Raw genomic sequence first — 13292 nt, 5'->3', positions numbered from 1 at the left:
GCTCTGAGCCGTCAGCACAGAGCCCGATGTGGGGCTCAAACCCGCTAACAATGAGATCGTAATCTGAGCTGAAGTGGGATGCTTAACTGACTGAGCCACCCAAGTGCCCTCTTTGTGCATTTTTAAGGCATTAGAAAAAGAGGAAGGCTTATTATTCCTTCAGTGACTTTTCCTTTGGAGAGGGGCAGCGGTTACATTGAAGTAATTTCTGCAAAGGTGGAGTAAGCTAGAATGCCAGAGTGACAGGTCATTTCTCTCTCACCTTTTAGACAATGTGCCCTGAAAAAATAGCAGAAAATTGACTTTCCTGTCAAAATGGGCTTTTATGAATAAGCCATTCTAAAGAAAATCCCTATGTTATCGTAGTCACGCATTTAGTCAGCACCCATGCTTCTGATACCTCACCTAACTGGTACAGGACGGTACCATGTGGCAGAGCTCAGGTATATTTGCAGTACGTGGGGACACAGTGAGTGAATCTTAAGAAGCTAAAACCCAATTACAATTTTTCCACACTGATTTTGGAAGGCTCATGGAGAATGAACTGTCAGGTGTGGAGAGAGGAGGCAGGAGTGGAGGCAGGAGGCTGGCCGGCCACTCTTGTTCCCAGGAGGCCTTCCAGCCAAGAAGCTTCATGCTTCAGGGGAGAGACACTCTGGGAGTAGGGAGACGTGCATCTTAGGGCCTGCCACGGACAGGTTGGGGACCTGGGGCCAGTTAGGAGGCTGCTGTGGCAGTCCGTGCTTGGAACCCAGTACTCCCCAGGGGCCTCCCCAGGTAGTGGAGCTCATATTACACTGGCCCAGGGAGAGTCCCCCTAAATGAGAGTGGGCCAAGGGTGGCTCCACTGTCACGGCCACAGGCAGCACATTCTCACACCTGTCCTTCCCCTTGGTCTTCTCCGTTACAGAGCAATCGTGTTTCCCACTAGCGGTCACGCTGTAGATGTGCAAGTGGTGGCTTCTGACCCTCTGCTTTTCCCCAGGGCTCCATACAGCAGCTCACTGTCCACCCGGACCCCAGGATCCCTGAGGAGCTGTGTGAAGCCGATGAGTCCTCGGTGAGCCCCCACCCCCAGCAGCCAGTCGGCCAGGGAGGGTTGGGTGCCCAGGCAATTCCTCTTCCCCAACGTCATGGAGTCTCTAAAATCTCTCAACTTGTCAAGCGCTGCCTCAAGTCCTATTTTGGGCTTTTTGGCTTTTTTTTTTTTAAGTGCTTCAGCTATCTTATTTGTGGGGGGAGGGGAGATTGTGTTTCTTGTAAGGTGTTAGGCTCTTCTATGGCTGTGGCAGTCAGTGGCCTGGTTTCCAGACTTCCTGCCAGGAAAGGGTGTCAGGATTCTAAAATCAAAGTTAAAACTCTAAGACATGAGTGTAAATTCCTATAAAAACGAACCTAAATTTAGCTTTTGTGCCTGGCAAATGAATCAGTTCCTAAGTTGGGGGTGGAATATGGTAGGCAGGGGAAAAAAGATGGGCCCTTCCGCTCCTCCCCCCTTCCCTTCTGTCCCTCCCCCTTTGCCCTCCCCCCCCCACCTGTCCCTGCTAGGTGACAGTCCTGGGGGTGCTGGACATAAAGGGATACACTGGCACCTGTCTCTGTCCTCCAGCTGCTCACACACACTTACACGCTCCAATGCAGTGACAAAGCTGAGGGTGACTGGAACACCGGGGAGGTCCTCAAACCCAGGTTCTCTGGCTTGGGTGGGGGTGGGGGCACAAAGGTGAAAGAAGAGGAACCAAACTAGGTGAGGGGGGCGCTGATGCCTGGCCAATGACAAGGGAGTGTTAGCCAGATGAAGAAGAAAAGGCATTTCAGGCAGAAGCCATAGCCTGCTGCAAAAAGTCAGAGGCAAACAAAGCATTCTTAGAACTTTGGGTGCTGTCAACCCCAAAGCAAAGCATAAGTTGATTTCATTCATTTAGAAACAAAGCAGAAAAGCCCTTTGGAGGTAGAATTTGGCTCTGTAAGAATGTCTGCACTCCCTGAGGCCACGATCCTGGCCTGACATTCAGATAAACCCGGGAGCAGGGAAACCTTATGTATATTCATTCCTTTCTCTGCAGTGCTGTGAGTACTGGAAAAGTAGAAGCAACCCCAGAGTCCAAGAATAAGGCATTATTTACAAAATGATGGCCCCCAGGCCCTTTGGCTGACATTAGAAGGCTAATTAGGAAGAAGAGGTAGCAACAGGAAGACATTCTCTAACTGTTACTGTTCTCCACTGTGTAATTCCGTGATTCTGGTGCCTTTGGCAGGGATTGAAGGGACCTGGACAAAACCAAAGTAGGTATGTTAGAGACTGTCCATTGATTGTAGCTTTTTGTTTGCGTGAGCAATAAAATGTGGAAGGAACAGCAAAAAGAGCCAAGCCTGTGCACTGTACACATTCTCTCTCAGTTCCGCTCTTTCTGTCTCTTTTTCCCTCTTATGCGTGCGCGCGCGCACACACACACACACACACACACACACACACACACACAGAGTTTCTCCAAAGGAGTCATCTTATGTGACTTTCCCACTTGTCAACTGCTCCCCCTGTGCCCGGCATGTTTTATCTCCATACAGGGGTCGGGAGAGACCAGCGGGCTTCAGGAGACAGAGGGAGTGGCCGAGATCTTAGAAGCTGTCACCTACACTCAAGCCCCGGTGAGTACTGGCTGGTAAGCCATACCTTCTCTGTCAGCTTTTAGAGGCTGAGTGCCCAGAGCCTTAGGTCTGACATCTCTGTTCTTAGATCTGTGACTTCCATTGTCGGCTCATCTGGGCAGGTTGGGAAAGTCCTGGCCGAGGGCATTTTGCCAAATCTCCAGTGCACTGGAATGCCAGTTGTCTCCCGGCCACCTTGTGCTGTGGCCACAAGAGGACTGTCCAAAGGCAGATATTGTGTCCTACTGTCTCCAAGCTCTGTGAACTTAGCAAACACATTCAACCTCTCTGAGCCTCAGCTCCTCTTCCATAGAGTAATAATCAGAGTCCTAGCTCCTGGGGTTGATGTGAAGGCCAGATGATGCAGTGCAGGGCCGGGTCTCAACCCAGTGTCTGGCATGAGGGAAGTGGCCCTGAATGGGAGATGATGTAGCATTTGCTCCAGGCACTGGGCTGTGAGAAAGAAGTCAGGGCTGCCACTCCTGTGAGATGTAGAGTCTTTTCAGGAGCTCCTGTCTGGCCCCATGGGAAAGGCAGCCATCCTCCCAGTGGTTGGGGCCTCCTCCCTCCTGGGAATCCACCCTGTGGCCTAGACAAGGAAGTGGTTTTGAAAGCACTGAGTCAGACTGTGGAGACAGCAGGAGCCCATTTTTAATGAAAACAGCCAACAGCGTCTGAGTCATTGAACACAGAGGCCCGGTAATCTGGCACATTCTATAGACTCATCTCTGATAAAGGAAAAGAAGGAGGTAGAAATAAGGCAGAGGCTATAAATTATAGATTATAGACCTGTGGGAACAGAGGTTTGGGTAGGGCAGAATAGAATTGTAATCTGTTAGTGCTCTTTCTGTAGAGAGGTATATGGAAAACTACCCTTTGCAGGGCAAACTGAGACCCAGGCAGGGGAAGAGACTGGCCCTTGGGTACCTGGGGAGAGCTGAAGCTAGAGCACGGGTCCCCTGATGCCCCATCCAGGGTTCAGGCCACAACCCTGTGCTTCTGGCCTGGGCAGTAGTGCAGAGGTTTATCCCCAGGACCACAGCCGGTGCGAGGGCAGCTGAGATGGAAGAGGCAAAGGTCCAAGGTGGGCTTGGTGGCAGTGGGGAAGGTGGCTGGTCTGGGCAGTGTTGGAACCCTGTGTGCCACGGCTCTTGGGTGCCCTGTTGGCATGTCCAGGGCACATTCAGCAGGGCACAGAGTGGTGGTCCTTTGGGCCTTCTGGCCTGATGTGGTGGTACCCCCAGTGCACCAGTTCACAGGTAGGAGTGAGGCCAACTCAGGCAGATATGCCAGTAACCCACGGTGGCCCTGCGAGAGGGACAGGAAAGGGGAGTGAGGTTTGAGAGCATGAGATGATCGTGGTGACGGGGACTGGTCAGGGAGGGCTTTCTGGTAGAGGAGGCATTGGAGCCAGGCAGCTCTCAACAGGGGTAGAGACAGAGAGGGGACGGAAGAGAACCAGGATTTCCCCATACCTACCATGGCTCTGCTGCTTTTGTATGCATGACTTAATGTAATCCTTACAACAACTGTGTAAGGGAGCTGACAGTAGACACTTGGGGAACAGGGTGGCTTTGCTAGGGTCATGCAGTGGTGAAGTCAGAACCTGGGACCACAGTACTGCACGTGGGGGCACACCGCAGCTGGGAGGAAGTGTCCGGAGAAAAGTGATTTGATGGACTCTTGTTCCTAGATTTCCCAACCCCACTCTCCCCAGTGGTTTTAAGAGAACTGGTGCATACCAGAGTTTCACCAGGTGTGGTTTAGCTCTGCCGCTTGCTGTTTATTGACCTTGAATCAGGAACTTTTTCCCACTCAGTTGAGATGGAGCATGCCTACTTCATAGGCTAGCGCGAGTTACATGACCCTTGTGAAACCTGGGTGGGACTCAGCACATGACAACCCTCAGTTTATGGCGGTGGCTGTCATTAGTCCTGACTGATAGGCTTATTGTGCCAGAGTGCCCTGTTCCCCTGGGGGTCCCCTTCCCACCACCTGCTTCCTGCCTGGCTGGTGACTGGGGCTGCCGGAGCATGCCAAAGCCCTGTGGCTGTCCTCAGTCCTTAACAGAATTCTCTGTGGGCTGTGGGCCCTGATGCTAACTTGCCTGTTCCTGGTATCAGAATCCCTTTCGCAGGTACCTGCACAGCATTCACTTCCTTTGCCATTTGCAGGGCGGTGTTTTTCCATTAATTCTTCAGAGGAGGCACTGAGGCACAGAGGGGTGAAGAGCTTTGTCCCCAGGGCTGCCTGGCTTGGAGGGGGACAGAGCCAGGTCTCCAGCTTGGGTCCAGATCCTAGAGCTCCATCAGTAATGTCACCATCTCCTGGAAAAGGCTCTGTGGCTCCCTCTATGCCCCCCCCCCCCCGCCACCCCAGGACAGGGAGTTTCCCTCTTCTCTCAGATGTTCCCCTCCCATCTCTGGCTTCTCTCTTGGAATGAATCTCACTTTCCTGTCCTCACCCTTTCCAATCTGCCACCCTGCAAGACACAAGCCATGACCAGCGAACTGAATCATGGACTGCCTAAGCAGTTAGGGACTTAAAAAGCCAGCCCTCCTCACCTCTTTCCCCATTTAGGGCAGGAGTCCCTGCTACCCCGTTCTTCCCCCCTGCTAAGTCAGCTTCTGTTGACACACCTTTCCATTTCTGGAAAGTTCTATCATGCCTAGTTAGAATTAATGTCCCCACGGTTCTCAGCTCTGGCTGTGCATCAGAATCACGTGTGTGTCTTGGCAGGTGGTGGGGGGGCGTGGTGGGGGGACAGTTGCTGCCTACCTGGACATTCGGATTCTGGGGGAGTGAGGCCCACCAAAGTCTAAAAGCGCTGCAGGTGATTCTGATCCACAGCCAGGACCTCTTTTCCAGCCACACCCAAATGCTCACAGTTTCCCAGACTCTATACATTGCATCCCTTCATCCAGGCCCCAGTGGTCTGCTTGCCTAGAGGGCCCTTCCCCCGCCCTCCCCTCCCCCGCCCCACCTGGCCAATTCCTACTTTTCCTTCAGGATCCAGTCCACAGCCCCTCATCGGAGCTTCCCTCCTGCACTTGGCTCTCACTTCTGCTGTCCCACGTGTCACAGTCAACCACATTGTGTCTGGGTCTGGGTCTCCCCATAGTCCAATAATTGAAGGGCAGACGCTCTGCCTTATTTCTTCATTTCTCTATCCCCCGGGATCACCTAAGGATCTGGCGCACAGTAGAGCCTCAGGAAATATGTGTGGAATGAGTAACTCTGTTGTTGAGAGAGAGGCCCAACAAATCTCTACACTTTTAATACAAAGTCTATACACCCGACAGCCCCGTTGTGTCATAGACCACGCTGGTTCCACATCCATGCTAGCCCCTGAAAACCACAGCCACCTGCTGGAGGCAAGACAGCTGCCCTAACCACCGAGGGTCAGCTTACCAGAGTCACGCTCTGCTTTGAACAGGGCATTGTAGCTGACTTCTTGGGAGTGTGACAAAAGAGGGTTTGGGCTTGACAGGCTGGAGTCAGGGATTTCATACAACAGAACCTTTGCCATCCTGAGTAACAGAACTCAGCCCGTTGTTCCCTTGCTATCCTGTTTCTCATACCCCCACCTGCCTGCCTTGTCCCAAAGCTCAGGTCCCCTACAGGACACCATCAGAGAAGCACTGCAGGGTGCCGCATGCTCCTGGAAGGGAGAGGAGAGGAAGTGCCCAGGGCAGGGCCCTTACCACCCTGCTGGGTCACCACCGCAGCTGGGGAAGTGTGGGGAAGACCACTTGGGAGTTCTCCACAGCCTTCCTGCGGTGGCACCTACTCTCTGCTGCCACCCCCCACCCTGGTCCTGCCTCACTGGGCCTCCGTAGTGCAGCCTCCCAGTCTCTTGGCCTAAACCTCAACTCTTTCAACCCTCAGATCCATGCTCCAGTTGGTGTCAGGGTGAACTCCCCACAGCACAACACTTCTCTTGAGCCTGACATCCCATGAAGGCCCCAGGTCCAAGGCCAAACTTCTCACCAAAGGGCCGGCCTCCCCGCTCTCTGCCACTCCTGGCTCCGGCCCCCTGCTTCCCTCCTCCAATCCTTGAACCCTCACCAGGCGCATGTTGCCAGGCCCTGACGATGCTGTATCCTTTCTTACCCAGCACCTCCCTCCTTCTCTGGCTGCTGAAATTCTCCTCATTCTTCAACGCCCAACTTCTTGGAGGTTTCCATTCCTGCTTCTACCGTGGAGAGTTTACACTACAGTAACCTAGATTTTGTTTTTCAATACATATATAGTCCATAATCGTTACTGAAAAAACTGCCAATTGCAGATGAGCAAAGCAGATAAAAAATCACCTCTAATATCAACACCCAGAAAAAAGCACTATTGAGGTGCTGTCCTTTCTCAAAATTTAAAATTCCGGTGATGTTGATAATAGCTGCCATAGATGGGTTCATACTATGGGCCTGGCTCAGTGCTGAGCATCTCCATGCATTTTCTACCCTGAGAGTATTACTATTGTCCCGTTTTACAGAAGAGTGAAGTTACATGACTTGCCTGACAAAATGTGGCCAGTAAGTGGAGAGCAGAGATTTGACCTAGATTTGACTGTAAGAACCGAACCATTAAATCCCAAGTTACGGTGCCCATAAGAATCCCCTTTGTTCTGATGGACCAGAGATCCACTGTTTGTACACTGGATTTTGGCACTAAGGAAGTAACCTTCTATTACTAGTCAGGATAGGCAAGTCATGTGACCATTAACAAATCAGCCCTAATGCCTCAGTGGCTGAATTTTCTTATTCATACCACGGGTCCAACACCAGTCAGCAGGATCCTTCCATTCACCACCCTCAACCACTTGAACTGAGAAAGGGATGAGGCTGGGTCTAGGGATCCTGGATCTTGGGATGATATCATGACATTCATGGCCCCCCATCACCATTTCCATCTAGATCTAGAAGATGCTCTGTGTTTCCAACTGTTGGGGGCTTTTGTCTGTTTGTTTTTCTCTACTTGGTAAGGTTAGTCTAGACACTGTCTGACTTTGGAAAAGCAACACAGACCCTAAAGTTTCCTTGGAAGGAAATCACACTTATCTTCTAGTTCATAGGTGTTCAGGACACATCTGGGAGTGGATTTATATGGTGCTCACTGAGAGCAGCCTGGTTCATTCATTTGTTTACTCATTCATTCCCTCATCTAACAGAGCTTTATTGGGCACCTCCTCGGTGCTGGCCTAGGGCGCAGGGTCCTTGCGCTGGAGCTTCAGCCAAGATGAGCAGAACCTCTCTGTAAATGGAACAGAACTCAATTCCCCCAGCACATACCTTTTTCAGGCCCTGGGAGGTTCAGTAGTTGCCTATGTACATGGCAGGCGGGTCCAGCCATTTTTCTGGATTAGTTCAGCACCTTGTGGGTATGTTATTTTCCTCAATGATGATCACTGCTGTTTTTTTTCTGCTTTCCTCCCAAGTAAATCCTTTTGGGTCTCATTTTTCCTCCCTTCAGTCTAAAGAAGCAAAAGTGGAACCCATAAACACACCTCCGACTCCATCCACTCCTTCTGATGATGGGGAGCTTTCCGGAGAGCCTGTACCTGAGGGGACTCCGGAAACCACCAACTTGAGTGTCATCCTGCACAGCAGCCCTGAGCAAGGCAAGTCCCTGATATGCCTTCATATACAGTGGTCTTTTAGTAAGTGGTTACTGTGTACCCAACCTGGGTGATGTATGCAACATAGAGCATCTCATTTAACTTTCCCCTCTGTCCTTTGAGGAGGGAATGCTAACCATCCTCATTTTATAGACAAGATGGGGAGATCAAGTCAGGTTGGGTTACCTAGCTGAGGCTCTCTGGCTTGTAAATGGCATGGCTGTGTTTGAACTTGGATACGTTTTTTTTTTTAACATTTATTTATTTTTGAGACAGAGAGAGACAGAGCATGAACGGGGGAGGGTCAGAGAGAGGGAGACACAGAATCTGAAACAGCCTCTAGGCTCTGAGCTGTCAGCACAGAGCCCGACGCGGGGCTCGAACTCACGGACCGCGAGATCATGACCTGAGCCGAAGTCGGCCGCTTAACCGACTGGGCCACCTGGGCGCCCCTGAACTTGGATACTTGAACTTTTAACTCCCAGACTCCAGTAGGGACTGAGTTCCAACAGAAAAGCTTACAATAATTATTGCTGCATAATAAATACCTACTGTGCGCGAAGTATTTACATACTTTACCTCCAATCCTGATAATACATCTCCCAGATGGTATTATTTGCCGGGATTTTATGGGTGGAAAAACCAATGCTTGGAAAGGTAAGTGACATGCTCACAGTCACACAACTAAGGGAGGGTTGGGACCGACCCAGTGCTCAGGCCTGACTCCAGAATCCCCACCCTTTCCAGCTTCGGCCACAAACTCCTGACTCTCAGAGGATAGGATCGAGTCATCTAAACTCCTACGTGGCTCACGTGGGAAACTGGTGGCCAGAGAGGGGCAGGTGCCCAGTAGGTCAGCGGCAGGCCCTGGGGGAGGTGCTGGCCTCCTGGCTCCCCATCCAGGGCTCTCACTCCTAACTCTTATTCCACGAGCTGTGCAGAGGACACTGGCCAAAACCCAAGATCTGATGTGATCCCCCGGGCAGCAGCTTGACACGTCCCAAGGTCTGAGATTCGTCTGTGCTTTCAGCCTTTTATCAGAGGGGTGTTCATTCCATTGAAGGTACTGCCCGTGCCAGAGCACCAAAATGCAGGGCAGGAAAAAAGGGCCAAAAACCATTCAGACTGCCTGGAGGAGGGATTGGTTGGGCATATTGTATTCCATTCATATGTATAGCCCTGAAATTGGTGATGCAGAAGATTCAGTGTCCCAGGGACGTGCTCATGGTATACTCCATGAAAAAAAAGATTTCAAAACTGTATGTGTGCTGTAACCCTAATTTTGGATATGTTATTTATATCTACTTGGATATAGCCGTGTGGAGCAGTGTATATGTGTGTGTGTTAGAATAACATACAACAAAATGTTATAGGTCATTATCTGGGTGGAAGGATTGTGGGTGGCTGTTCTTTCCTCTTTTTACTTCTGTGTTTGACAGGTCTTCTGCAGTCATATGTATCATTATTCCTTTTACCTCTGCCATCAGTAAATGAGCGTTACTTTAAAAATGAAATTGGGAGGCGCCTGGGTGGCTCAGTGAGTTAAGCGTCTGACTTTGGCTCAGGTCATGATCTTGATGCTCGTGGGTTCGAGCCCCGCTTCGGGCTCTGTGCTGACAGCTCAGAGCCTGAAGCCTGCTTTGGGTTCTGTGTCTCCCTCTCTCTCTGCCCCTCCCCCTATCATGCTCTGTCTCTCTGTGTCTCAAAAATAAATAAAAACATTAAAAAACAATTTAAAAAATAAGAACTAAATTGGGAAGTCTATGGATGAGAGACGGTATACAGTACCGATTAGGAAAAAATTTGTATAATTATTTAACAAAGTCATAATACAATCACTGAGTCAGGGTGTAGCCGTGGAAAGAGTCGGGACAGAGCAGACACTTTGGACGGAAGCCCTGCTCAGCCACCTATTTGCTGTTGGGCCTGGGGCATGTTGCTTAACACTTCCAAGCTTTGGATTCTTTAACTGCCCCCTGGGAGTGTTCCTAATCCCTGCCTCCCCAGGTAGATTAGAGGATTGAACCCAGCCAGGGATGTGGAAGTGGTTTATGAATTGCAAGTGCTGTCCTCCTGGTATGAATTAGGATCTCTGAGGAGGGGCAAGGAAGTGTGGGGGGCTTCAGGGCTGGGACCAGGGCCTCTCCTAGACTGAGGGGTGACTGCAAAGGCGGTGGGAGCCAAATGCAGACTGGGACGCAGGTCCAAGCACAGCTCATCTGTTCCCTGTGATCAGCCAGTCTCCTTAACTGGCAGAGAAAAGGCCAAACGGAAACCACGGAGCTTGCTGAAGTGTTTCTGTTCTGCTGGTTGGGTGGACAGCCCAGATGGTGAGGAGAAAGAGGCCTGGACCCTGAGCCCTCTCCCTGGCTGCAAAAAGCCACCTAGTAGTTTTATTCTAAGCTTTTCTGACACCATCTTGACCCATGGCACCCCCATTCCCCACCCTCCAAAGAGTGGGGACTCAAAGGCATGGGATCTGGCCTGCTGCTTGCACAGCACCCCCTGGTGGCCAGAGCCGGGAGGACGAGAGAGAGTGGTGATGTGTGCTGACAATACATAGGTCAGTTCTTACCGTGGGACATGCGTGAGCACACCGTGTGTGCAGATGGCCTGGCCTGGGGACAGGCCGACCTGGTTTCAGGGCCCCTCCCAGTCACTTACTTTCTGTGGGACCCTTTTCCTCTTCAGCAAAGTGGGGTTAATAATAATAAGGTGCTAACGTGCGGATCAGAGCAGCACACCTATGCCATGAGGAGATGGTGGGGAGACTGAAAACGTGAGATTCCTGTCCTGGCTCTGTCCCCGAAGCTGCCAAGTGGTGGGAAGGTCCTTGTAGGTAGGACGGATAGGCTAGTGGCAGAATGAAATGAGACACTGCGTGGGACATGCTTAGGCTGGGGCCCCGCCCACTAGCCTGGGGCCCAGCCCATAACAGGCGTGTATTCATATTAGTATAATTTGTTTTTCTTTGCTTTAGGACTCCATTTGTTTTTTATTTTTATTTTTTAATGTTTATATATTTTTGAGACAGAGAGAGACAGAGCATGAACAGGGGAGGGTCAGAGAGAGAGGAAGACACAGAATCTGAAACAGGCTCCAGGCTGCGAGCTGTCAGCACAGAGCCCGATGCGGGGCTCGAACCCACGGACCAGGAGATCATGACCTGGGCCGAAGTCGGATGCTCAACTCACTGAGCCACCCAGGCGCCCCTCCATTTGTTTTTTAAATTGCAAAAGAGATATGTGCTTGTGCTAACAGTTCAATCAGTGCAGAGTTGTATGAATCCCCCAAGATAGTAGTTTCCTTTCCTATCCTCTGGTGGAAACCAATATTAAGCATTGTGGGTTAGCCAACTGTGTGTGGCATGTCTGCGCGCGCACACACACACACACACACACACACACACACATAAACACACGTATCTGTATATTACACACATTATTTAATAATTGCATTAAATATATAATGATGATTATGTGTATAATGATAATAACACAAGTAAACTCATATAGTTTTTTTTCCCTTTATCCATACAGAACCACTGACAGTGAACATTTATCAATTGCTAACTATATTGAGGGGCTGTCCTCAATGCTCTTTCTGCATTAATGTATTTAATCCTTATAAGCACATAGTCTTCAGAACAACCTTGTGAAATAGGAATTGTTATTTCCAATTTGTGGATGAGGATCCTGAGACACAGGTTAAACGACTCACCATGGGTCACATTTCTAGTAAGTGGCAAAACGGGGTTCCCACTCCGCAGCTGGTGCCAGAACCCGTGATCAAAGCACGGTGTAAAATTGCCCCTCAACATCTGTTTTTCTGCAACTTGTTTTTATTTCCTCTTAATCCTTAATCCTGTATTATGGACATTTTATCAAGTCAGTAGATAAAGAGATACTTCATTTTTTTCCAAGATTGCAAAGTGCAGTTGTTAATTGCAGAATGCCTGCTTCCTTAGGGTCTGGTGAGATCCTGAACGACACACTGGAGGGAGTTCATACTGTGGACGGTGCCCCCGTTACAGACGTTGGCTCGGGAGATGGGACCCTCATCCATGTCACTGAAGAGGTGAGTGAATAGTTCATTTCATTTGCTAAGTCAGTAGTAAGTTTGCTTGTTTCAGACCTGCTGGTGGCTTGCCTTGGGCACCATAAAGAAGGAGGAGGGTTTTAGTTGGATGTCATGGGGACTGCCTCCCTCCTGCTGCTACAGAGGAGGGCAGACGCGGGGCCCCAGAGGCTCACCAGGGATGCACCAAGACGGGAGAGGTGCAGCAGAAGCCTGTCCTCACATCTGCATGGCGCTGAGCACCGGGTCCTCCCTACGGTACCCACCTCCCTCCTGCTCATTTCTGAAGATAAACAGCCTTATCCACCCTTTGAGCCCCTTTAAGACAGAATCCGATCGACTGCACATGTGTCCACCCCGTTGTTGTGTACTCAGCTTTTATACTCGCAAAGCCGGTTTTCTAAAAGCTAGATACAGTAAGGTGCGAAAGTAAAGCACATGTGTTTTTCTCACAGCCGGCTCTACTGAAAACCCACGGGGTCAGCTCATTCTTTCTGCTCTCCTGGGATGAAACTCAGACACTTCTCATGCTCTTTCAGTCACTATCTGATAATAACCTATTTTCACAGCTATTTCCAAAGTTCAGTCCAGCAAAATACCAAAATTCAGTTCCTTTGTCTCCCAAATCCCAAAGAACACGTATCCAGCTCACCAAATGATTTGTAGTGGGGAAAAGGGAGGGGAAAGTCCCAGCACACTGACAATTCTCACCAAAGGAATTTTTTACCTTTTCCTATATAGCCCAGAGGCAGGTAGTAGGCCTACCCTGATGAACTGATTTCCTTTCCTTGTCTCTTAGCCCGTCCCACACAAGTGGTCTGCTTGCTTCTTCCAGCTCATGGAAGTGTACTTAATTGTACAATGAATTAGTTGTTTTTTTAAAATTTTACTTATTTATTTTGAGAGAGAGAGTGCTTGTGAGTGAGGGAGGGGCAGAGAGAGAGAGAGAGAG

The 13292-nt window shown here is 50.2% G+C and overlaps 1 protein-coding gene across 5 annotated transcripts in view; it reads left to right on the top strand.

The window, feature by feature from the left end:
- COL15A1 (collagen type XV alpha 1 chain) overlaps positions 1-13292 on the top strand; it is a 107737-nt gene that overhangs the window by 38966 nt on the left and 55479 nt on the right. For all 5 annotated transcript variants that reach the window (XM_053204889.1, XM_027039532.2, XM_053204890.1 and 2 more), the window contains 4 exons: positions 986-1060; positions 2569-2649; positions 8119-8266; positions 12231-12340. In XM_053204889.1, the coding sequence (XP_053060864.1) occupies positions 986-1060; positions 2569-2649; positions 8119-8266; positions 12231-12340 (414 nt within the window). The remainder of the gene's footprint in view (positions 1-985; positions 1061-2568; positions 2650-8118; positions 8267-12230; positions 12341-13292) is intronic.

Source organism: Acinonyx jubatus, chromosome D4, assembly GCF_027475565.1.
Source record: "Acinonyx jubatus isolate Ajub_Pintada_27869175 chromosome D4, VMU_Ajub_asm_v1.0, whole genome shotgun sequence".
NCBI classification, from domain to species: domain Eukaryota; kingdom Metazoa; phylum Chordata; class Mammalia; order Carnivora; family Felidae; genus Acinonyx; species Acinonyx jubatus.
Note: the sequence above shows the minus strand (reverse complement) of the source record. Positions and strands in the feature narration are given on the sequence as shown.